The sequence below is a fragment of the Nicotiana tomentosiformis genome, chromosome 2 (genome assembly GCF_000390325.3).
Source record: "Nicotiana tomentosiformis chromosome 2, ASM39032v3, whole genome shotgun sequence".
Taxonomy (NCBI): Eukaryota; Viridiplantae; Streptophyta; class Magnoliopsida; order Solanales; family Solanaceae; genus Nicotiana; species Nicotiana tomentosiformis.
This window is the reverse complement of record NC_090813.1, coordinates 187,422,370-187,449,988: the sequence shown is the minus strand read 5'-3', so window position 1 is coordinate 187,449,988 and position 27,619 is coordinate 187,422,370. Positions and strand designations below refer to the sequence as shown.

The 27,619-nt window shown below is 35.6% G+C and overlaps 1 protein-coding gene across 1 annotated transcript in view; it reads left to right on the top strand.

The window, feature by feature from the left end:
• The window catches only part of LOC104086825 (uncharacterized), a 301,759-nt gene that overhangs the window by 257,148 nt on the left and 16,992 nt on the right, over positions 1-27,619 (top strand). Inside the window, 2 exon segments of the mRNA XM_070196456.1 lie at positions 16,216-16,542; positions 16,857-16,919. Of these exon segments, the coding sequence (XP_070052557.1) occupies positions 16,216-16,542; positions 16,857-16,919 (390 nt within the window).

Sequence of the window (27,619 nt, the reverse complement as noted above, 5' to 3'; positions counted from 1 at the left end):
TTATGGAGAGGCTTTTGGAGCTCATATGCCATCAATTTCATCCTTGACCGAGCGACTTCACAGCGATTACTAGTAACAAATAAAGAGTTTCAAACTCTTCGTGTTATGCTGTATCGTGAAAGTAAATACTACTATTATGTTTTTGGGTGGGTAGGGAGCATGCTCTACTGATGAAATGGTGCGGTAATGTACGTTTTAGCTACTAATTAATTTGTAGGACTTGTATGGTTAAACATTAGTTGTAATTCTTTTTGAAAAAATCTGAAGTGGATGTCATGGTCCTTAAATCAAATGGTGAAATTTGAGCAGTCACCAGATGCCTTGGTATACTTTCTTTTCTTTTTTGGGGCATGGCTTGAATTGTATGAATATCATGTGTCACTCCTCAAGTCCAGATACATGAGTAATATATTATTGCAAATCAAGAAACATACATGGGATTGCTGATTCGGGCGAGAAAGAAGTGAAACAAAAGGTGGGCAACCTTTGTACTATATGAAAGTTATCTCAGGTTTTTTAGTTTTTGTAAATCTTTCAAGAAATACCATCCCTAATTTAGCTGCACATGCTGATACTCTAGCTCAATAAGCTGTGAAACAACAGACAAGAAGCTCACACTTTCATCTCTCCCAAATCAACAATCCCTTGTTTGTTGTTCAACAGCTCGATTCGACTGCCACACTTTGGCTGCTGAGCTTATCCAGTTTGGTGATGCTAAGCTTTGATACCACTCTGTCACAGATTCCCCAACTGTTATTTCCGCCAATATTGTTGTATTTATAAATAATAATTCTGCAAAATATAAGTTAGCGTAATGAAACAATAATTAATTCGAGCCCACTGAATTCACAGTGTTTCCTTAAGGAATTTAATCCCCTCCTAGTACCCAAGGTAATGGATTATTTCCTCCCACGATAGAACGAATCACACACTGGTGTAGCGGTACTTCAAACCCCAGTGTTTCAGCGAACACAAAGTTCGGTAGCAAATCACACTTACAATTGCTTTGTTTGAAGTTAAAACAATGCAGAACGAAGGAGTAGAAACTCAGAAAATCGTATGGAAATGCTGAGAGGAAGCAGTGCAATGTATAGCCAAATATGTTGAGCGATTTTCAGTTTGTTTCTTGTGCGTTGTGTGTTGAGTGTCTTTCTTCAACATCTGCTGCACATATATATAGCAGCCAGTGTTGAAGAAGACCAAACGTCCACCCTCCATGGTGGAGCAAGCATTAGCTTGTTTGTGGAGCAAGCACATTCATGTTTGTGGAGCAAGCACATTCATGGTGGGAAGAGCATTAGGCGGCTGCCAAATGGTCAATACACGGATTGGAAAATATCCGTTACAAATACGGATAATCTTACGTTAATATTTACTATTAACAAATAAATTTGGTCCAAAAAATTAATCAATCAATTGACCAAATCCGAATCCGAAACCGAAGCCGAAGCCGTAGCCGTAGCCGTAGCCGTAGCCGAAGCCGAGCCGAGCGAGCGACGACGACGATGGCGCGATGCTTGCTTTCTTCTTAACTCTTTAAGAGCTACAAGAAGAGCAATTATATATATACCCACCAAAAATGTCTTCCACTTCCAATATGGGACAATGTCTCATTGTTAAGAGGGGGAAACTTAAAATTTTACTCAAAATTTCATTTTCCCTCCATTTCCCATTCACCCTCATTTTAAGAATATTACATCTTAAATTAAAACCTCAACAATCCCCCACATGAATGGGGAATGGCTATATCATGGAAGTATGCATGGAAAAACTGTGTGATTTACAAGCAAGGATTAATCGCATCTGGATAAGTAGGTTTCCCTTTGAACTTTCCGTAGTAAACTTATGTCGGATATACTCGGTCAATCGGTAGATTTGATATCTTTGAACCGTCGATCTTTGGTGTATACCTAGACAACCATAAGTCACACAATCAACCCTTAACCGTCTTTGGTTCTCATTGTTGTGTTCGTTTCAGCCATGAACACCGCCTGGTTTCATAAGTGCATAGAGAACTGGCCTTACAAAGTTCTCCTTGAAGCGGCTAACACTTTACACTTACATAGGTGATTCCTAAACGTGTCATCCTGTAGATACACTATTTGATATACCCCGTATCAAATTTAGAAATCATTAAAAGCCTTAATGCTTTATCCTTGGTACTGAACATTGTCTCATCACGAGAACGGACTAAAATTTTATTTGACAATGTTGAACCGTCATTAATGACTTTGTTTGATCTCCTTGAACCTAGATCTTGGGATCTCCAGTCTTCTAGGTACAGTTACCGCCACAATGATTTGTTCTCGGCCATAGCCCCATTCCCCTTGATGATTTATCAACTACCTCTCTAGTTAGACCTTTTGTAAGTGGATCCGACACATTATCACTTGACTTTACATAGTCAATCGTGATAATTCCTCTAGAGAGTAATTGCATAACGGTTTTATGTCTTCGTCGTATATGACGAGATTTACCGTTATACATAACGCTCCCAGCCCTTCCAATTGCCGCTTGACTATCACAATGTATGCATATTGGTGCCAACGGTTTGGGCCAAAATGGAATGTCTTCCAAGAAATTCCGGAGCCATTCAGCTTCTTCACCGGCTTTATCTAAGGCTATGAATTCAGCCTCCATTGTAGAGCGGGCAATACATGTTTGTTTGGACGACTTCCAAGATACCGCTCCTCCACCAATAGTGAATACATATCCACTTGTGGACTTAGAATCAGTTGAACCGGTGATCCAATTTGCATCACAGTATCCCTCAATCACCGCAGGGAAATTACTGTAGTGCAATTCAAAGTTTTGGGTATGTTCTAAATATCCCAAAACTCGTTTCATTGCCATCCAATGAGATTGGCCTGGATTGCTCGTATATCGACTCAGTTTACTTATAGCACAAGCTATATCTGATCGTGTACAATTCATGATATACATTAAGTATCCCAACACACGAGCATAATCCAATTGTAATATGCTTTGGCCTTTATTCTTTGCTAATGCAAGATTCACGTCAATTGGAGTCTTTGCAACTTTAAAGCCCAAGTGCTTGAATTTTTCAAGTACTGTCTTAATATAATGAGATTGTGACAATGCCAGGCCTTGAGGAGTCTTATGGATCTTAATTCCCAGAATTAAATCAGCAACTCCCAAGTCTTTCATATCAAACTTGCTATTGAGCATACACTTAGTAGCATTTATGTTGGCAATGTCATTACTCATTATCAGCATATCATCCACATATAGGCAAACAATGACTATATGATTTGGAACATTTTTAATGTACACACATTTATCACATTCATTTATCTTAAAACCATTTGACAATATTGTTTGGTCAAATTTCGCATGCCATTGTTTGGGTGCTTATTTTAGTCCGTAAAGAGACTTAACAAGTCTACATACCTTCTTTTCTTTACCTGGAACCACAAACCCTTCAGGTTGTTCCATGTAAATTTCTTCCTCCAACTCTCCATTTAAGAAGGCCGTCTTAACATCCATTTGATGAATTTCAAGACCATACACTGCAGCTAATGCTACTAACATCCGTATGGACGTAATTCTTGTAACTGGAGAGTATGTATCAAAGTAGTCTAGACCTTCTCGTTGTCTATACCCTTTGACTACGAGCCTTGCCTTGAATTTATCAATAGTGCCATCATCTTTGATTTTTCTCTTAAAAATCCATTTAGAACCCAAAGGTTTATTTTCAGGAGGAAGATCAACCAATTCCCATGTATGGTTGTTCAATATGGATTCTATTTCACTATTGACTGCCTCTTTCCAAAACAATGATTCTGAAGAAGTCATAGCTTCTTTAAATGTTTGAGGCTCATTCTCCAATAAGAAAGTCACAAAATCTGGTCCAAATGAAGTAGACGTTCTTTGACGTTTACTACGTCTTGGATTCTCCTGATTACATGTACTTTCTTTTATTTCTTCCCGAGGTCGTTTAGATCCTTCACCAAATGACTCACATTCCTTTTTATATGGATATATATTTTCAAAGAATTCAGCATTATCTGATTCTATAACCGTATTATTATGAATGTCGGGATTTTCTGATTTATGAACCAGAAATCGATATGCTTTACTATTTGTCGCATATCCTATGAAAACACAATCAACGGTTTTCGGTCCTATCTTTACCCTTTTGGGTTTAGGAACTTGCACTTTTGCCAAACACCCCCACACTTTAAAATAATTCAAGTTGGGCTTCCTTCCTTTCCATTTTTCATATGGAATGGATTGTGTTTTGCTATGGGGCACTCGATTTAATATTCGATTAGCCGTAAGAATGGCTTCCCCCCACAAGTTCTGTGGCAAACCAGAACTTATCAACAACGCATTCATCATCTCCTTTAATGTGCGATTCTTTCTTTCCGCAATCCCATTAGATTGGGGCGTGTAAGGGGCTATTGTTTGATGAATAATTCCATATTCTAAACATATTTCTTCAAAAGGAGATTCATATTCACCACCCCTATCACTTCTTATCATTTTTACTTTCTTGTTAAGTTGCGTTTCAACTTCATTTTTGTATTGCCTGAATGCGTCTATTGCTTCATCTTTACTATTCAGTAAGTAAACATAGCAATATCGAGTACCATCGTCAATAAAAGTTATGAAATACTTCTTTCCACCGCGAGATGGTATTGACTTCATGTCACAAATATCTGTGTGAATTAAGTCTAAAGGATTTGAATTCCTTTCAACTGACTTATAAGGATGTTTAACATACTTAGATTCCACACATGTTTGACATTTTGATTTTTCGCATTCAAACTTGGGCAGTACTTCCAAGTTAATCATTTTTCGCAAGATTTTATAATTGACATGACTCAAACGTGCATGCCATAAATCATTTGACTCAAGTAAGTAAGAAGAAGCTGAAATATTATTATTATTTTCCACAATCATTACATTTAGATTGAAAAGGCCCTCGGTGAGGTAACCTTTTCCTACAAATATTTCATTCTTACTAATTACAACCTTGTTGGACACAAAAATGCACTTAAAACCGTGCTTAACAAGAAGTCCAGTAGAGACTAAATTCTTTCTCATTTCGGGAACATGAAGGACGTTGTTCAAAGTCATGACCTTGCCAGAAGTCATTTTCAGAAATATCTTCCCATATCATTCAACTTTTGTTGTTGAAGCATTTTCCATATAAACTGTCTCTCCGGGTCCAGCAGGAGCATAAGTAGCAAAAGCTTCTCTAACTGCACAAACATGGCGAGTGGCTCCTGAATCAAACCACCACAGTTTAGGATTTTTCACCAAGTTACATTCAGAAAGCATGGCACACAAGTTATCAACATCATCATGGTTTACTGCCATGTTTGCTTGACCCCTTTTCTTGTCTTTCTTCGGAGCACGACACTCCGTAGATTTGTGTCCGGTTTTCCCACAGTTGTAGCAGTTTCCACTGAACCGCTTCTTGCTTGGGTTGTATTTCGGACCAGAAGCCTTCTTCCTCTTTTTGTTAGCTTCAACAATATTTGCTCCCATTATTGTTGAATTTCCACGGCCTCTCCTTTCAGCAACTTTATTGTCCTCTTCGATTCTCAACCGAACAATGAGATCTTCAAGGGACATTTCCTTTCGTTTGTGTTTCAAATAATTTTTGAAGTCCTTCCACAACGGAGGCAACTTCTCAATCATTACTGCTACTTGGAATGCTTCGTTGATGACAAGACCTTCAGCAAGTAGATCATGAATAATCACTTGCAATTCCTGGACCTGGGTAATAACAGACTTGCTATCTACCATTTTGTAGTCCAAAAATTTTGCGGCTACGAATTTCTTCATCCCGGCATCTTCAGTTTTATATTTCTTTTCAAGCGCATTCCACAATTCTTTTGACGTCTCCACGCTACTGTATACATTATACAGACTATCATCCAGTCCGCTAAGAATATAATTCTTGCATAAAAAATCAGAATGCTTCCACGCTTCAATCACGAGAAAGCGTTCATTCTCTGGAGTTTTATCTGGCAGATCAGGAACATATTCCTTGATGAACTTCTGTAGACATAACGTAGTTAAGTAGAAGAACATCTTCTGCTGCCAGCGCTTGAAATCAATCCCGGAAAATTTTCCAGGTTTTTCTGCTGGTGCCAACGCCGGTGTTCGGCTTGTTGATGCATTGGCAGTCACCATCGGAATAGCTTGGTTTTCGCTTTCAATCGCCATTTTTTCTATAAAAGAATGACACAAACAAATGTTTAATACACATTTTTAAACTGGAGTAAAAATCACGTAGATTTTAATCTCCAACAAAACGCCACGAAGGCTTTACTCTCCAAAACGGGAGTACACAAAACCACAAAGGTTTTAGTTTGCAGAATAATAAGAATAACACAAATACAGAAATAAATATTAAATTCCTTAAGATTGTTATTCCCGCCAATATTGCTGTATTTGTAAATAATAATTCTGCAAAATATAAGTTAGCGTAATGAAACAATAATTAATTCGAGCCCACTGAATTCACAGTGTTTCCTTAAGGAATTTAATCCCCTCCTAGTACCCAAGGTAATGGATTATTTCCTCCCAGGATAGAACGAATCACACACTGGTGTAGCGGTACTTCAAACCCCAGTGTTTCAGCGAACACAAAGTTCGGTAGCAAATCACACTTACAATTTCTTTGTTTGAAGTTAAAACAATGCAGAACGAAGGAGTAGAAACTCAGAAAATTGTATGAAAATGCTGAGAGGAAGCAGTGCAATGTATAGCCGAAGCCGAAGCCGAAGCCGAAGCCGAAGCCGAGCGAGCGACGACGACGACGACGCGAGGCTTGCTTTCTTCTTAACTCTTTAAGAGCTACAAGAAGAGCAATTATATATATAACCACCAAAAATCTCTTCCTCTTCCAATATGGGACAATGTCTCATTGTCAAGAGAGGAAAACTTAAAATTTTACTCAAAAATTTTATTTTTCCCTCCATTTCCCATTCACCCTCATTTTAAGACTATTTCATCTTAAAAAATAAAAACTCAACACCAACTTTGGCTGCAAAAGCTAACTCGTGAGGTGAAAAGTTGCGAACTGCTTATAAACTGCCCAGGAATCTCTCTCCAATGTAGACGCGTACACATGCTGCAAACGACATGTATTCGTCAAATGTCAACTGTTCATTAGGTTCATGCTATGATCAACTGAATTCTTGCATTTTTTTTAATCCTCCGCTAGCTTTGGTTTTTTAGATTCATACTACATTTGTTTCCAATTTTTCTTCACCTAAGAGGAGATCTTGGACGTGACTGCTCAGTGCTTGGCTTCTTTCAATCCTCTAGATTGTTGGCTTAATTTTTACCTTGTTTGAAATCCTCCTATATTTCCTGCACCAAATGTCCAACCAAACCAGATTCCTTCTCAAGCCTAAGGAAGAAGAAGCCAAGGCAGGCAAAGAAAAGTATTGGATGTACAAAGCAGTGGAAGCCTATCTCCTTTAGAATCCCGATGCATATGCTTAGCTTGTGTTCCCAGAAATGCTGTATATCTGGCGTATATTATGTCGTTTCCAACAGTTTGTTCTCTGTGTTGGTTTAGAAGTATTGTCTTTGGTTTGTCACTAAGCATGCCTAAGTATGCTATTGCTCAGGACTTTGCAAAAATTGCAGCTGTAGTTAGTGGCGTATTTAGAATAGAAGCTATAGGTTAATCTGAACCCATAGTTTCAGCTCATATCCTGTATATCTGCCAGAAAACTCGTTAAATATATATAAATAATAGATTTTGAACCCATAAAATTAGATGAAATGCGATAGAATTTCGAATTTGAGCCCATAAAGTTCAAATCCTGAATTCGCCTCTGGCGGTAGAAGCTGTTGCAGCTCGCTCTATAAGTGTTGATAATTTAGCTGCACAGGCTGTTTCTCTTGCTATGTTAGTTGTGAAAAAACAGACAAGAAATCCAACAACGTTTCCTCAAATAATATGATACATCATGGGAAACTATCACCTAATTATCTGCTGCTCGGTAGCTGGTTATATTTAGGTTTAAAGTAATTGAGGTGATGCAGTAGCAGAAGGCTGTCATTTTACCATATCTATTTTAATTAGTTCTTCTATAGTTGATATCCAAAGCCTTTTGATTAGTTCTTCTATAGAAAACTTTGTGCAAAGTTGCTTCGTAGTATAAGTAGTCTAGACTGGAATGTAGTGTGCAGGCTTCGTGAGTCTAACAACAATCATGTTTTCCCAAAGTACGTGAAAAACTAACCACAAAGTCCATGATCATCCTCTACCGCTTGCACTCAGGAATAGTTAAAGTACCACCGGACAGCTACCATCAACCACCTCTTTAGGACCTAATAATTTGTGGATACAACATTTGCATTACCTTAATTGATTTTTATATTATTAACTTTAATAACTATAATTTATAAATATTATGATGTTGGAAAAATAAACAATCTTAATTATTCACTATTCATATCTAAATACACCTTCATGTGTATTCATATTCATACATTTTAATCTTAACTAGTTTTTTGACACCTGCGTTGCACGTATATCTCTTGTTAAAGTATAAAGCTCAAAAATAAATGTTGTAATACACAAAAATAAAATAAAAAGAGAAACATGTAATTTTGCGGACCACTAAATCAACCTTGTTAAAATTGACGCAATCCTTGTTTTCTTGTTATGGGTAATTTTGTTTCATAAAAGAGGACATAAATATTACCAATCGTGTTTGATTGCCATTTTTGAGTTCCATATAAATAAGAATCACACAACTTATGCAGAGCTTTATGTATTGTTTATAGTAGCAATATTTGGATTATTTCACCTTCATAAAAATACGCAATTAATATGAATAAATACCCTTAAAGTATGTTATGTATTTAATCCAAACTGAAATACTATTGTTTTTTCAGATTTTCTACTTTTCTGGAGTAGGGGTAAGGTCTGTGTATACACAACCCTCCCTAGACCCCACATATGTGATTTTACTAGGATGTTGTTGTTGTTGTTGTTGTTTATGTAAGATTAACTGTTCGGAAGGATTGATTTTAGATATAGCTAAATATTTGAATGACTAACTAATAAAGTAAAATTATCATATAATTATAAGACTAGTGTATAGGAAACTTGTCAAATTTTTCTGATCGAAGGGTGATCATATAAGAGTAAATGTGCAATGAACAATACAAAAGAACCCAACACTGACAAATATACAATCCTCAACTCTCCTCCCTGACCCTATCTTATCCAGTTTCTTGCATTTTTTCAGTTCTTTTTACTCATACAAGAACAATACTTCAGTTATGAAAGATCAAAGGAAATGTAGGAGAGTTCTTGACATTTATTCTAATTAGCAAATATAATATACATACAAAATGTATCTGATTTTTCTCCTTTACCACATTTTATCCTTGCGTCAATATAATCTTAACTTTTCGAGCAATCACGCCAGAATCTAAAGTACTTCTCTTTTACCCCCGAACATGACTGATTTGTTTCATCTTTTCTTGATAAAAACAAATGTTCTTGCATTAAGATATATAGTGGTTTGGGCAAATTAAAACTGAAACGAAAAAATTAGCCTAGTAGTATATGAATGAATAATTTCTAATTTGCATTTAATAAATGCATTGGCCTTGTATTGAATTAGTCGAATGAATTTAGGCATTACCAATAACACCTACAATAACTATAGGCAGATGGAACAATTTTCTCAGATTACATTCACATGTTTTAATCTAAAAGTAATTATTTAATGAAAGGTTTTCTTTTATTCAAGGACAAAAGGGTCAACTAACTTTTGAGGGATATTTTAGTAATTCAATTTTCAACTTTGGACTTCACACTTATAATAAAGTATGATATGATAAAAACAAGCGGCCTTTAAGTCGATCTCAACTTACTTGGGATTGAAATGCCATAATGGTTTGTATACGGTCAAAATCGAGTTTGCCCTTCGAATGACTAATCGATCAAGATTGGAGCATGATGGACCGAGGTTTGCCATTATAATATCGAGCTGTGATGAGAAGTTGGGTTGTCGAGTTCGAGCCCCAGAGACCGACCAAGATCGAGATCAGCCAGGATCAAGTTCGAATCCCAGAACCGGTCAAAATAGAGGTCGAGCAAATAGAGACCGATCAAGATCGAGATCGGCCAAGATCGAGATCGAGCCCAGATAGACGTCGAGCGAATAGATACCGATCACGATCGAGAGCGGCCGAGATCGAGATCGAGCCAAGAGACAGAAAAGCCGTTATAACCGCAATTGGGGGAAGAATCTCGGCGGAAATCACGGCTTGAATCAAGGAAAAACTAATTAATTAACCTATCATGGGATCTCCACTATGTATTTTTAATTATATCCAAAATAGGATTCCCCCACTATATTAAGAGTTGTTATCATTTGTAAGGGGACATTCAGATTCGCATTGAGATTGACAGAACTTTAAAGCAAATACTATCCTTTTTTGGCTTTGGTATTGATTCATATTGTTCTCTTATCAATTACTCTCCATTCAATTTAGGGTTTGTATTCATTCCTTTTACTGTTAATTTCAATACACATTTATTTATTTTTTCAATTTGTACCAAGTTATACCACGTATCCTTAGAACTACGTATAAATTTAACTCTATCCGTTTTTCGGGTAAACATGGTTAGTAGTTATATGATTCTCTTAATCCATTGAGAGAATTCATCACAGCTTGGTGTAATATGCCTAACAAGGACTTGAAGTTTGTCGTTTTTCGAGGAAAGTCCTGTCAAATCCTAGAAACTACATGATAATTGGCTAAAAGAACATATAATATGATGATAATTGCCTCGCTTTTTAGTATAATAATAGTGATATTTAGAGTACTTTATGATGTTTTAAGCCTATTTGCGTTGTTTACTTGTGTAGGAGTGATTGAAAGAAGAATGGAGGAATAATGGAGCAGTGCCATAGTCGGTGCCTAGCACCCGCTGTAGCTATAGTGATATCCTCGGTGCTCAACACCCACTATAGCACCGAATTTCAGTGCTTTCCTCAGTGCCCAGCACTCACCATAGCACCCAAACTCAGTGCCATAAGCAATGCGGCGCACCCAACATATTGCGGAAGCCAACTTTTTTCTGTTTTTCTTGGACTTGGTTTAAATCGTCTAGGACCTTTTCTACATATATAAATAATCCTTAAACATACTTTTTGAGCGAAGTTCAACCCTAGCAAAGGATAAACGCTACCAGAGCAATTTAGGAGCCAAAATCATAGAGTTTTCCTTTCTTTCTTGTACTACTTGTAGTTTTATGCTCTCAAACATCTTATGATGACTAGCATGACTGTGTGTGGCTAGTTCTTCTCGTTCGATTATGGGTGCTACATGAAAAAGTTTAAATTGACGATTTTGATTTTTTCAATATTGGTTTGTTTATTTAATCATGTTCTTAATTATTTTGATGTGTAGCTAACATCGAAGTACTGTCTACGAATCTAGAGTTAAACTCGAAAGTGAAATTATAGATTGCATATAGGATTAAATAGAGTAAGTTCTTGAACCTCGGCGTTGAGGAACAGATTCGCAGTTAAGATAGACATATACCTAATTGCCTTGCTTGGTTAGATACAGGAATTATAAATGCATTCTTGTTAGTCTTAATTCCATCAACCACCTCTTTAGGACCTAACAATTAATTTGTGGATACAACATTTGCATTTCCTTAATTGATTTTTATATTATTAACTTTAATAACTATAATTTATAAATATTAAAATGTTGGAAAAAATAAACAAACTTAATTATTCAGTATTCAAATCTAAATACATCTTAATGTATATTCATATTCATACATTCTAATCTTAATAAAAACAAACGGCCTTTAAGATGAACTGAAATGAAACGACGTGGTCTGCAATAATTCATATAGTCGATCTCAACTTACTTGGGATTAAAATCTCAGAATGGTTAGTAGTTATATGATTCTCTTCATCCATTGAGAGAATTCATCACAGCTTGGTGTAGCATGCCTAATAAGGACCTGAAGTTTGCCGTTTTTTCGAGGAAAGTCCTGTCAAATCCCAGAAACTACAACATTAAAGACTGTATCGGACACTAGAAATATGGCAAAAAAACAAGAATTGCACCTCATTGTGCTGCACTAGCCATAAGAAATAGACCAAAAATAGCAGAAACTATATAAGCTGCACCTTCAAATGTGAGTTCCCTCTATCTCTTTTTATTTCACAATTCTGTTTAAATCTAACCATCACAATTTATCAAATTTATAAAAATTGCTCACTTTTACATAACTTAAAGAAACTACTCGGAAATATATTTAAGACACTTTCAAATTTAATGCCCAACCATTTTTTGTCATTTTTTTCTCCCTAACCTCATGATTTTGGTGCCCGTATACCCTTATCTCTTCTCCTCCACACGAATTTTCAACTTCTTATCTCAAACTGTTGGTTTGTTGAAAAGGGGAGAATTCATACATACACAAGAACAGAAAGAAGCAACCGTTCCATACTTTCTGTTGCCTCATTCTAAATCCATTTCTCAGATTTTTCATCTTCAACATCAACTAAAAAGGTTAGTCAATTAGTCTCTAATAACTTAAGAAAAATGTGTTTAACTTTGGTACTCGGATGGGGAAATATTCTTCAAAAAACATTTACTTTTTATGCATGGCTATATCTGCAAAAATATTTTCTGCTATGACTTTTTATGCTTCTTTCTTCAGTTTCTTTGTATTCTTACTTCTTTCTCCTGATAAAGTTTATACATCAGATCATGGAAAGAGGAAAACAAATTGACGGAGAAAGAGAGAAAGGGGAATTAGCAAACTTTGAGGTATGTCATAATTAATTTGTTCTAGTAATATTGGTTTGAGGTGTCTATCCTACTACGTAGGTCAAGAATAACTATTTCTAATAAACTTTTCACCTAACGTTCTAAACCCAAATAAAATATTAAGTTAAAGAACTAATTGAAGCATCGATTAAATTAAATAACTAACTAATTGATTATAGTTCCTATATATTATATTGGTGAAAGGTAAAACTTCTTCTTTTATAGTTACTATCGAAATTTAGTCACTTTGCATATAAAGATAAATCTAAACAAAAATACAGTTCAAAATCCGAAAAATATTCCAGCATAATATACTGAAGTTCTAATTTTACATGTAAACTTCCAGCATAATATACTGATCCAGCATAATATACTGGAAGTTCATACACAGGTGTTTCAATTTCCAGTATATTATGCTGGAACTTTCCATGTGCTGGAGTTCATACACAGGTGCACCAATCTCCAGTATATTATGCTCGAACTTTTTGTGTTTGTACCAAAATATTGGCTATTTTTCAATGACTTTGCAAACGCTGACTATTTTTCAATTACCGAAAACTGGCTAACCCGTGTTATTTTCACAATTTTGTTAGATTGTTTTTATTCAATTTTGTTTGGGCCCAACCGAACACTTATATGGACTATTCGTAAATTATAAGCTTAGACTTAAACAATTATATTAAAATACATAAATTATTAAAAAAATTATTAAATATTTATAAATTATATTATAATAAATATTTTTATTAATACAATATTTTTAAAATATACATATGTAATCTCAGGTTGGTTTGATTTCGGTTTGAATTTTTAAGTTACCAAACCAAATCAATTATGGTTGGATTATTATTTTTTTAATACCAAACCAAATCACAGTCGAATTTTTTTTTCAGTTTGATTCAGATTATCGATTTGGTGGGATTTGTCGATTTTCTTCATACACCCCTAGTTCCAATTACTTCGGATTCTTAATTTATTAATTTGCTCTCATGAGTATAACGGTTGATAATTGCATAAACTCGATCAAATTAAATAATCAAATTAATCAATATTCTCTTAATTAATCCTGATCACAAGTAGTTTAACTAACTTTCACACTTAAATTCCTTCTTCTGTTTAACATGGCAATTCCACTTGAAAAAAAAACAACAATTAGCAATAAGCCAAGATCAATCAAATAAAATAATTATATCAATCAACTAATAATAGGTTCTATCAATCTTTTGATAAAAAGATTAAGTTACAACATAATTGGAAGAATAAAACAAACGCTTCATTTTATGGTATGTTCATACTTTTCTCGGTAATCGTAATCTTTGATACTCATAATAGCATCTTTCTTTTTCCTACTTTGGTTGCTTTCTTCCCTTCATTCTTCTCTTTAGGTTTAATGGTTATAGTAATTTATCATGTACTCTTTTTTTTAATGCTTTATCATCTTTCTTTTTGGTTGGGAAAAAGTATAAATACCCTCCTAATCTATAACCGAAGTTTCAACCACACATTTCCTTTTCGGGGTCTTATTACCCCTTAAAAAAAAGTCAAAATATTTTGCACCTTGTGTGCTCACTTGGACCCAAACATGAAAACCCCTCTTTCACGCGCATAGGAACTTAAAGAAAAGGACTGTAACCTATACGAAATTGCCATGTGTCAGTCTCGGGACCCATTTTCATGAGCCGTTCTTCCAAAACACACTTCATTTCATGAACATTTTATCACACATTTTCAAGAGCTTCAAATTTAATTTTGGGTCTCAAAATTCAACAAAAACTCAACCAAATCTGCACCAATCAAGCTAAAATTTCAACTACAATTTCGCATGATTCCCATCACCAAACCCCAGTAATCAATTTGGCCAACAACCAAGAACTTCAACTAACTCGTTTTTTTGTTCTTCAAGATTTTTTAAGTTTCAACAATGGTATATTCGAAATTCTTTTTCCATTTCGAATCTCATCATCAACTAAGGACCTAGAATTAGTTTACATTTGAATCTCAACATCAAAACTTCAACAATTCGTATTTGCTCAACACCTCCAATTCTTTTTCAAGTTTGTACAAGAACAATGACAATAATAATTGTCCTTTTTATTTTTTCCATTATATTTTGGAATTAAAAAGGAAACAAAAAGGAGGAAAATGAAATGGAATTAAAAATTAGACATACGAAAAATTAGTTTAAGTATTTATCATATTTCTCCTTTTTATCTATGGACTAATTTATAAAATGATCACTTAATAACTCACTCGTAATTTTTTGTGACAGCTCGAAGGCAAATAAATTAACTAGTTCTCACATATGTTGTGATTATTTCCTCCGTTGCTTAATCACCTCTACTTCCTTTACTTCACCTCATACTTACACACAAGCACGGATCCCTTTCGTAAAACTAATGACTTATGTTACTCTTCTAACTCCTTATATATAATGAATAACTTTAAATAGAATGATCACAAGAAATATTAAGAGAAAGGGATTGAAAAAAAATCAAAGCAAATCGCCAACAATGGTACCTTGCCTTCTCTTCTTTTACATGGTTGTGCCTATATATTCATTCTGTTTTTTTTTCCACTGCAAAATAATACTATTAATATTGGGATAAAATTAGAAAATGGAGCCATTGATTTGTTATATAGATGAAGGGAAATCAAGTGAGTTACGATCAAGCGGACTCAATATTGGTGGAGCCATGGGGAGGCACTGGTGGATCAGAATGGTATTACAAGTTGAAAAGTCCTATTAAAGAAATATTGATTGCTCATGGAGATTGTATAGAATCCATCATGTTCAGGACCGTTACTGAACAAAGTACTACCATAGACTCACCAAAGTTTGGTGGGGATGGAGGTCGAAAAGACAAGGTAGGTCCAAAAATATTATGGTAAACATATTTATTTCTCATGATTGGCACGTTCTTCTCAAGTTAACTTGTGTCATGTCATAGGAATGAACTTAAATTTTGTAATAAAATTTAATTTTCAAGATATGAAAAATGACATGTTATATATGTCAGCTTAACATGATAGTTTAGCATCTTTTTGAATTTTCAGTGTACACAACATAAACTCTATAGTTACATAAGCATCTTTCAAGTCAAAGATATGAACACACTGGTTACTTTCATTATAGATCCTCACTTGGGTTTAACACAAGGCCGTCAGAGTTACGGATTTAAATGAATCTCCTTCATCTAAAAATTATGTAGAAAGGGTAAATATAAACTTCTTATATATCTAAGTTAGTTGAATACTCTCAATGCAAAGGAAGTTGCAAAGTGTCCAAATTTGCTTTAGGTCACAAATTTTGGATCCTAATGTGACATTCTTTTACTTTTCTGAATTCTTATCAAAATTACTAGACTCTGCTACTTATTTAACCGATTACAATAATCTCAGGTTGTTATTGAGGTAACTCCATTGGAATATTTAACAGGCATCAAGGGGACATTTGGACGTTGTGGTAGCTATTCGGTTATAAAATCTCTATGTTTTATAACTAATGCAAAGAATTATGGACCATTTGGGTCTGAGGCTGGAACCCCATTTTCACTTGTGATAAAAGAAGGTGGGGCTATTGTGAGATTTCACGGGCGTTGTGGAGCGTACCTTGATGCTATTGGTGTTTATTTGCAGAAGCTTACTCCTCCCACATTATCAAAGGAACCTGAAGCTAAAAACATTGAGCCAAATAAACCTGTGGTTGAAGAAATTGAAATCTATGACGTATGTTTGTGATTATTCCCTCGTTTGCTTACGCATCTCTACTTCTTGAATTTTCTTCACCTCATACTTGCACACAAGCACATATTCCTTTCATAAAACTAATGACTTAAGTGACTCTTCTAACACCTTAAATAGAATAATAACTTTAAAAAAGGAATGATTAGAATCAGGTGATCATAAGAAATAATAAGAGAAAGGGAAAATAATAAAAAATCAAAGCAAAAATGTTTCTGCTATATATGCTTCTTTCTTCAGTTTCTTTGTATTCTTACTTCTTTCTCTTGATAAAGTTTTATGTGTATTTTATACATCAGATCATGGAAAGAGGAAAACAAATTGACGGAGAAAGAGAGAAAGTGGAGCTAGCATACTTGGAGGTATGTCATAATTAATTTGTGCTAGTAATATTGGCTTGAGGTGTCTATTTCTAATAAACTTTTCACCTAACGGTCTAAACCCAAATAAAATATTAAGTTAAAGAACTAATGGAAGCATCGATTAAATTAAATAACTAAATAATTGATTATAGTTCCTATATATATTTCTTTTTTCGGTTTTTCGGTTTGGTTTGATTTTTTGGGGTTTTTCCCCATAATATCCGGACAAAAATATAATTAATGCTCCAAATATTTCTTTTATCCTGGTAAGATACAATAATTATAGTTCAATAATCATTCATTTTCGTTGTCACTAAAGAAAAGTGATGTTTTAACTTCAATACCACACAAGAGGGGGGTGATTTGTGTGGTGTCCAATTTTTCGCGTGCACAGATTATAGAAGGACCTGGTTCTTCTATGTGTTCCTTATACTACTGTTGCGGAATAATAAATGCAGAAATTAAAGAACACAAGGATTTTTATGTGGAAAATACCTGGCTCGAAAGGTAAAAAAATCACGACCTACTTTCCAGTAGGATTTTCCCAAAACTCTTCACTAAATCACTGAGCCAAAAACTGCATTTACAAAATACTTTTGTAAACCTAGGATTAACTCTAATCCCGTTCTGGCACACAGCCTCTAACTGTTGCGACAACTTCAAGTTAACTCTAACTTGAATACTCTGAGTACCTATTACAATTGCATCTAGATAAAGCTGAAAGGTACAATATGAAAACACCTACTACAATTGAACTAAAATAAAAGACAGACACTTGGAACTGGTTCTTCTATCTGGTTCATGTAGCTTCAGGTTCGCACACTTGAATCACACAAGAACTGCTGGCAAAATGCCTTGCTATTTTGCTCTCAATTCACGTTTAACTTCTGCTTTTGTGCGTCACTTGTAGAATGAGAACTTCCTGCGATTTATAGAGTTAGTAGAGTAGAAAGCAACTAGAGTTAAATGCTACTCTTCCTTGGTGGAAGAGTTATAGTTGATCTCAACCTCTAACTCCTCCCTTATCTTGGATAGTGTTCTCTTTGATTAAGGAGTCTTTCTCCTTATCCATTATGCAACCCTTTTAGATTAGGAGATATTAATTCGACCAAGTTAAGCTTATCTCCTTCACGTGCATCCCACATACTCGATTCTGTCCGTGTCTATGCACACAAGGGATGGACCTGGTTCATGCCCGAGCTTCCTTTGTCAATCTTCAAAATTAGCCTTCACTTAGGCCAACAAATTCCCCATTTTTGATGATGACAAACTCTGTATTTTTCATAAGCTTAGGCCCTCTTTCAACTTAGCTCAACATCAATACAATGTTAGAAATATTTTTCTTTTTTATCACTTATCATCAAGGACCAGGTTCATCAGGTTATAAATATCACTGTTCAGAATACAAAGCACACTATTTCCTCCTTTTGGCATCATCAAAAAGTTGCATAAAAAATGTGAGATAACCAGATTTTATCTCTTACTCATGGCCACCAGGGCTACTTCAAATGCAATCATGGATTAATCATCATAGATCAAGCTAAGAATTTTAACCATCAAAGAAATATAAACAAACAGTTAGAGCAAAAGATAGTGCATTTCATTGATGATTGATACGATTCTTCCACAAAGCATAAAAAGAAATAAACATACTGGAAACATGAGCAAAAATAACAAAAGAAATCCCGAACTGGGTCACTGGTTGATCTACACTAGGCTAGGATGCATAAGGCTGGGAAGAACTGGGTGCTTGGTTTTTAGTTTGGAGGAGTTTTAGCATGTCCTGAAGAATGCTATCATTCTTCTCATTTTCTCTTGCCAGCTCACTTCTGAGAGCATCTCTCTCAGTCTCTACCTGAGCCAACCTTTTCTTTATCCTCCCAATCTCAGCATCCTTTGCCACACTCTCTTGCACCAAGGCTCTGACCTTGCTATTGACTGGTACCTTCTTGGATGAACCAGGTTCATTAGGAGTGGCATGAACCTCATAGTCACAAGCAATCAGAGTATTTGCCCCAAAGTAATCTTTGCTTATAGCAACCTCCCTTTCTTCTTTGGATTATATCTTTCAGTCATTCTCTTCAGTAGGTCTGTGAGGGTTTCCTGTTCAGATGAAATAAGTTCATTTATATTTTTCCCAAGTTGAACCAGCCCTTCAACGGCTTCGCCAGACCCACTTCCCCCTGTTTTCTTTACACTCTCCTCTACTCCAGCAGATATTTTTCCCCAAATAACCATTGCACATGTGTCTTTGGTTAAACTCACATGAGTGGGTAAAGACTCAACCACGCGTTTACCCTTTCCCCTCACATCACTTCGAACACACTTGCTCTTTTTTTTTTCCTTTTTTATTTTTACCACCAATTCCTCCAGATTTAATACATTCGACGCCTGCCATAGACCCTACCAGCACAAACCTATTCTCCAAATTTGTATCAACTTCAAAAATTGTCTCAGGAGTAACTTTAGGGCCAGAAGATACCTGTTCAGTTTCAGAAGAAACCGTTTCTTCCCCCTCAGTAGCAGATTTAAATGAGTCTTCAGATTTCTGAGGTTCCTGGACCTGGCTATCCTTCAATTGTTTAACTAATTTCTTGATTTGTTCTCTCCCCGCAACAACCTTGCGAGCAAGCATCTATACTCTTTTCTTAGAGGTTGGGATGGTGGAAGGGATGATAGTGGGTGTCGAAGTCTAATCAAACTGAATTTCAGTTTTGAAAAGACTTTGGAGTGTATCCCTAGAATCTAGGTGCTTCAATTCGGTTGGGACTCTTTTGAACGAAACTAGTTCACTTATAGCGGATAAGTCCAAAAGGAGTTTGGAATTAAGTAGGACTCTGCTCATGATCCAAATATTATTATTTCAAATTATGCAGAGTGTAGAAAATATACCGTATTATCTTGATGAACCAGGTTCTTCACTGATAATTTTTTTGTGTAAATCTAAATTTGCCAAAATAGAGAAAATATCATTAGAGATTAATGAGTTATTTTAACACAAGGCACAAGAGTATACTATTGAAAGTATGAGACTGAGCAAAAATTAATCTAATTATGTACACAATTTCAGATTTTCTAACCAAAAATAATTTTTTTTTCTTTTTGTTTTTCATTGTAAACTCTCAACTGGTCTTTTTAGGTGATCTTAATCATCCCTAATTCTAACATGTTCCTTTCAAAGTGATCTCTACTTAGGGCTTTTGTGAAGATGTCAGCTATTTGCTTGTCAGTAGCACAAAATTCTACAGTGATCAACCCTTTTTCATAGTTATCCCTCAAAAAGTGATGCCTAACATCTATGTGCTTAGTTCTCTTGGGATGAATCGGGTTCTTGGTCATACTAATTGCACTAGTGTTATCACAAAAAATAGGGATACAACCAACATCAATTTCAAAGTCCATTAATTACTGTTTGATCCACAACAACTGAGCACAACATGAAGCAGCAGCAATATACTCAGCTTCAACAGTAGATAAGGCCACTGAATTTTGCTTTTTGGTAGCCCAAGACATGAGCCAAGAAAGTGTGCCATACCTGAGGTGCTCTTTCTATCTACTAGAAAACCTGCATAATCAGCATCAGCATATCCCACTAGATTGAAATTACTATTTTTTGGATACCATAGACAAAGATCAGTGATGCCTTTTAGATATCTCAAAATTCTCTTGACAATCGTCAAGTGAGACTCCTTCGGATTTGCCTGAAATCTTGCACAAAGGCCTACACTGAAAACAATGTCAGGTCTACTAGCAGTGAGATACAACAATGAGCTAATCATTCCCCTATACAACTTCTGATTGACAGATGAACCAGGTTCATCTATATCCAACTTTGTAGCTGTTGCAATAGGAATGTCAATTTCTTTGGAACTTCCATTTTAAATATTTTAAGCAACTCTTTTACGTACTTCTGCTGATAGATTATAGTTCCATTTGTATTTTGTTTAATTTGTAAGCCTAAGAAGAAATTAAGCTCACCCATCATGCTCATTTCAAATTCACTCCCCATTAGTTTAGCAAAATCTTTAATTAGCTTATCAGTAGTTGCTCCAAAGATTATATCATCAACATATATCTAAACTACCAAGAGATCTTTACCTTTTTCTTTCAAGAATAAAGTATTGTCAATTTTACCTCTCTTATAGTCATGCTCAAGCAAAATTTTTGATAATCTTTCATACCATGCTCTTGGCGCATGCTTGAGCCCATAAAGTACTTTGTCAAGTTTGTGCACATGATCAGGACTCTCCTTGCTTTCAAACCCCGGAGGTTGCTTGACAAACACTTCTTCCTTTAGATAGCCATTGAGGAAGGCACTCTTGACATCCATCTGGTGGAAGGTGAATTCCATGTAAGCAGCAAAGGCTATAAGGAGTCTTATTGCTTCCAACCTTGCAACTGGAACAAAGGTTTCATCGTAGTCTACGCCCTCTTCTTGTCTATATCCTTGAACTACCAATCTTGCCTTGTTCCTTGTAACTGTTCCATCTTCATCAAGTTTGTTTCTGAAGACCCATTTTGTGCCAATTACTGATCGGTCCAAGGGTCTTGATACCAGATGCCAAACTTGACTCCTTTCAAATTGGTTGAGTTCATCTTGCATTGCATTTACTCAGTCTGCATCCTACAAAGCCTCAGCAATATTTTTAGGTTCAATAAGAGATAAGAAAGCATCAAAAGCATAAAGATTCTTTAATGAAGATCTGGTTTTGATTCCAGAGGTTGGATCAGTAATTATGTTCTCAATGCGATGAGAACTTTGATACTTGTAAGGCTTCACAATCAACTGGTTTCCTCTTGATGTTCCTTCAGTGTTTTGTTGTTGTGGAACAAGTTTATGGACAGGTTCCATTGAGGTTTGGGGATCATTTCCTCTTTGTTTTGTTCCCCCTGTCATGTTGCTCTGGGTGGAAGAACCTATTCCATCACTTGTTCCTTCTTCCAGTACAGCTTCAGTCTGGGCTGTGGTTTCATTTAAGTTTCTTACCAACCCAATTGCTTCATCATCATGTTCCTGCTTCCCCCTTGCACAAGCCTCACAAACTTTGTCTTTCTTGAATTTGATGTTAGGCAGTCATATCACCAAGTCCTTGGAGAATAATTTGTTGAGATGACTCAGACTTGCATGCCCAAGTCTCTTGTGCCAAAGGAGGGGATCATTTTTCAACACACTTAAGCAAGTGAGTTCATTTTCTGACAGTGTGGACAGATCTACAATATATATACTGTTCACTCTTTTTTCCTGCAAAATAATCTTGTCAGTGGTAAGATTAATCACAAAGCATTTAGTAGAGGTGAATGCTACCAAGTTACTTCTATGACACATCTGTGATACACTAATTAGACTGTATTTTAGGTCGTCTATCAAATAGACATTCTCAATCGAGTGAGAGTCAGTCTTACCTACCTTGCCAACCTCAATGATCTCACCTTTCTTCCCATTTCCAAAGGAGACATTACCTCCTTTGAGGTCCTCAAGTGAAAGGAACTGGTTCTTGCTTCATGTCATGTGCTTTGAGCAGCCACTATCCGTATACCATATTCGACTGCTCCCCTTCACTTGAACCTGCAAAAAGAAATCAAGGGTTAGTCTTTGGAACCCAAACTAATTTGGGTCCCTTTCTATAGGCAAAAGGATGAATCAGATTCTTTTTAGCCCAACCTGACAGCCTATTTTTCCCTAGAACAAACTTTTTATTCTTTTGACTAACCTTTTCTTTTGCAGTGCATTCACTTTTATAGTGATCAGTCTTACCACAGTGTGTGCAAATTTTGTTCTCAGGAAGTGTGAGATACTTGCTTTTGGGATCCCATTTAGGTGGCAGATTCCCAAAGCCAATTCCTCTTCTATTACTACTGTGATGTTCCTGTAGCCATGACAGTGCATCGGAGGACCTGTTCTATTTACAAGTTCTGTCTAGTTCATGCTTGACCTTGCCTAGATCTTATGTCAAAATTCTTACCTGCTCATCCTTCGTATACAACTCATCTTTTAGTTTACCTACATTTTCTTCTAGAGTGAGTTGTGTGCAATCAGCTGTCTTCTTACTTGTTCCTAATTTCAGTTTTAGATTTTCAGATTTAAGTTCGAGGACATTTGATTGAATTGCATGAACCTAGTTCTTTAGTGCAGTATTTTCACTTACAGTCTCACTAACTCTAAGTTCTAGGTTCTTACACTTTGCTTTTAAAATCACATATTCCTTAGACAACTGTTTCTTTTCATTGTTTATATCCTCAGATTCATCAATGAAATCTAGAAGTAACTCAGATAGCCTTTCTTTAGACAAAAACTTAATCTTGTCTTTTAGATGGATTATACTTACTTCAGATTCCTCATCAGATTCTCCAATTGCCATAAGTGCTTGTTCATCTTCATCTTCATCATCTGAGTCCTCATCTAAGCTTTCTCCCCAAGAAGCAACCATAGACTTTGTTGATCTTTTGTTCTTCTTGGGATGAACATGTTCCTTCTTTCTGTTTCTTCGTTCAACTCTTTCCTTCTTCCATTCAATTTCCCATTGAGGGCAGTTTTTGATGTGGTGATCAGTATTCCCACACTTGTAGCAGCCCTCATTGGTCTGTTTTTCAGGAATCCTTGGTTTGTTGTAGCCTCCACTTCTCGAAGAAACCTTTCCTCTCATTAGGTACTTCTTGAAGTCCTTTGTGATCATAGCCATTTAATCATATTCTAGATCAGAACCTTCAGTGATTCTGAGTGTCAGGCTCCTTTCCTTCTTGGGTACATCCATCTTCATGGTTTGCCTTCTAAGTTCATAAGCAGTGAGATTTCCAATTAGCTCATCCAACCTAACAGTGGCGATGTTCTTTGACTCCTGAATAGCAGTGATTTTTCTCTCCCATGAGACTGGCAGAACCCTTGTCAAAATCTTCTCAACTTTATCTTCTTCAAGAATAACCCTTCCAAGAGACTTAAGTTCATTTGTTAGTGTGGTGAACCTTGTATACATCTCTTGGATGGTTTCTCCTTCCTTCATAGTGAAATTCTCATATTGAGAATATAGCAACGTTCCTCTGGACCTCTTTACCTGAGGTGTTCCTTCATGAGCCACTTGCAAAGTGTCCCAAATTTCCTTAGCAGTAGTACAACTTTGAATTCTACTGTACTCGTCTAGACCAAGTCCACACACGAGCCATTTCTTGGCCTTAGCATTCTTCTCCCATTTCCTCAAGTCGTCAGCAGTGCAGTCAGCTCTTGTTTTTGGCACCTCTTCTCCTTCGGCATTTATCTTCATGGTAGCCAGTGGACCATCTGTGACAATGTTCCATAGCTCATAGTCTTCTCCTATGATGTGGTCTCTCATTCTATTTTTCCACCAAGAGTAGTACTGGCCATTGAAGAGTGGTGACCTAGCAGTGGATTGCCCTTCCCAGTTTTCAGGTGGTGCACTCATCTTGATCTTCTCCTAAGGTGTTAGCCTCTTCAAGGATAACCTGCTATGATACCAATTTATGTTTTAACTTCAATACCACACAAGAGGGGGGTGATTTGTGTGGTGTCCAATTTTTCGCGTGCATAGATTATAGAAGGACCTGGCTCTTCTATGTGCTCCTTATACTACTATTGTGGAATAATAAATGCAGAAATTAAAGAACACAAGGATTTTTACGTAGAAAATATCTGGCTCAAAAGGTGAAAAAACCACGACCTACTTCCCAGTAGGATTTTCCCAAAATACTTCCCTAAATCACTGAGCCAAAAACTGCATTTACAAAACACTTTTGTAAACCTAGGATTAACTCTAATCCCGTTGTGGCACACAACCTCTAACTGTTACGACAACTTCAAGTTAACTCTAACTTGAATACTCTGAGTACGTATTACAATTGCCTCTAGATAAAGCTGAAAGGTACAATATGAAAATACGTACTACAATTGAACTAGAATAAAAGACAGACACTTGGAACTGGTTCTTCTATCTGGTTCATGTAGTTTCAGGTTTGCACACTTGAATCACACACGAACTGCTTGCAAAATGCCTTGCTATTTTGCTCTCAATTCACGTTTAACTTCTCCTTTTGTGCGTCACTTGTAGAATGAGAACTTCCTGCGATTTATAGAGTTAGTAGAGTAGAAAGCAACTAGAGTTCTAATGCTACTCTTCCTTGGTGAAGGAGTTCTAGTTGATCTCAATCTCTAACTCCTCCCTAATCTTGGATAGTGTTCTCTTTGATTAAGGAGTCCTTCTCCTTATCAATTATGCAACCCTTTTAGATCAGGAGATATTAATTCGACCAAGTTAAGCTTATCTCCTTTACGTGCATCCCACATACTCGATTCAGCCCATGTCTATGCACATAAAGGATGGATCTGAGGAATGGACCTAGTTCATGCTTGAGGTTCCTTTGTCAATCTTCAAAACTAGCCTTCAATTAAGCCAACAAAAAGCTTCAAGAATTCTATGACGACTGAGCTAAAACAATGGAATGAGTTATACGGGGAGGGGTCAAGTAAAAAGGAGCAATTTTGTTAGATTGTTTTTATTAAATTCTGTTTGGGCTCAACCGAACACTTATATGGACTATTCGCAAATTATAGTGAAAATAGCACGGGCTAGCCAGTTTTTGGACTGGTAATTAAAAAATAGCCAGTATTTGTAAAGTAAAAAAAATAGCCATTATTTTGCTGCAACACGAAAAGTTCCAGCATTAATATATTGGAGATTGGTGCACTTGTGTATGAACTTCTAGCATATTATGTTGGAACTCCAACACACGGAAAGTTCCAGCATAATATACTAGAGATTGGAGCACTTCTGTATGAACTTCCAGCATATTATGCTGGACCAGTATATTATGCTGGAATATTTTCAGAATTTTGAACAGTGTTATCGTTCAGATTTATCTTTACATGAAAAGTGGCTAAATTTCTATTACTTTTGAAACTGTGGCTATTTTTCAATTATCACTTGTAAATCTGGCTATTTTTGAATTTCACCCCAAATTATAAGCTCAGACTTAAACAATTATATTAAAATACATAAATTATTAAAATACTTATAAAAAATTTATAATGTAATTACATTATAATAAATATTTTTATGAATACAATATATTTAAAATATATATATATGTAATCTCGGGTTGGTTTGATTTTGGTTTGAATTTTTAAGTTAATACCAAACCAAATCAATTATGGTTGGATTACTTTTTTTCAATACCAAACCAAATCACAGTCGAATTTTTTTTCCGGTTTGATTCAGATTATCGATTTGGTGGAATTTGTTGATTTTCTTTGTACACCCCTAGTTCCAATTACTTCAGATTATTAATTTATTGATTTGCTCTCATGAGTATAACGATTGATAATTGCATAAAATCTATCAAATAATCAAATAAATCAATATTCTCTTAATTAATCCTGATCACAAGTAGTTTAACTAACTTTCACACTTAAATCCCTTCTCCTGTTTAACATGGCAATTCCAATTGAAGAGCTCTTTTCATTAGAGCAATCACCCAAGAAGTGCACTGCTGAGGAATTTTGAAGCCCAGATTTGCTAAGAAACTTGATGAACTGACAAGTGAGGTTTGCTCAGTTGGTAAAGTACCTTCACCCACGACCGTTAGGTCCTGGGTTCGAGTCACGCTGGAGGGAAAGTGTGAAAACACTATAGATCATCCTAATTTGAGAGGAATTTAAAAAAAAAAATTGATGAACTTAATTTCTATCCTTTAGGAGTAATGTTAATTAGTGTGTTGGGAGTTATGGGAAGTTCTGACGGTTAAAGGGGAAGTGTGGAAGCACGATCATCCTAATTTGGAAGGGATTTAAAAAAATAAAATGTGATAAACTTAATTTCTATCCTTAAGGAGTAGTGTTAATGAGTGTGTTGGGAGTTATGGGAAGTTCTGACGGTTAAAGGTAGAGCAACCTTGTCGAGGAGGTGCTTGTTTTGTTTTTTACGCTTTCATTTGGTAAATAAAATTGTTTACCTGCCAAAACAAAACAATTAGCAATAAGCCAAGATCATTCAAATAAAATAATTATATCAATCAACTAATAATAGGCTCTATCAATCTTTTGATAAAAAGATTAAGTTACAACAAAATTGGAAGAATAAAACAAACACTTCATTTTATGGTTTGTTCGTACTTTTCTCACTAATCGTAATCTTTGATACTCATAATAACATCATCTTTCTTTTTCCTCCTTTGGTTACTTTCTTCTCTTCATTTTTTTTCTTTGGGTTTAATGGTTATAGTAATTTATCAGGTACTTTTTTTTAATGCTTTATCATCTTTTTTTTTGGTTGGAAAAAGGTATAAGTACCCTATCACCGAAATTTCAATCACGCCTTTTCTTTTCGGGGTCTTATTATCCCCTATAAATTTATTTTTTTCAAAAGTTTTTGCACCTTATGTGCTGACTTGGACCCAAACATGAAAACACCTCCTTCAAGCGCATAAGAACTTAAAGAAAAAGACTGTAACCTATACGGCATTGCCATGTGTCAGTCTCGGGATCGATGTTCATGAGTCGTTCTTCCAAAACACACTTGATTTCATGAATATTTTATTACAATTTTCAAGAGCTTCAAATATAATTTTGGGTCTCAAAATTCAACAAAGCCTCAACCAAATCCGCACCAATCAAGCTTAAATTTCAACTACAATTTCACAACAACATTATCACCAAACCCGAGTAATCAATTTGGCCAACAACCAAGAACTTCAAC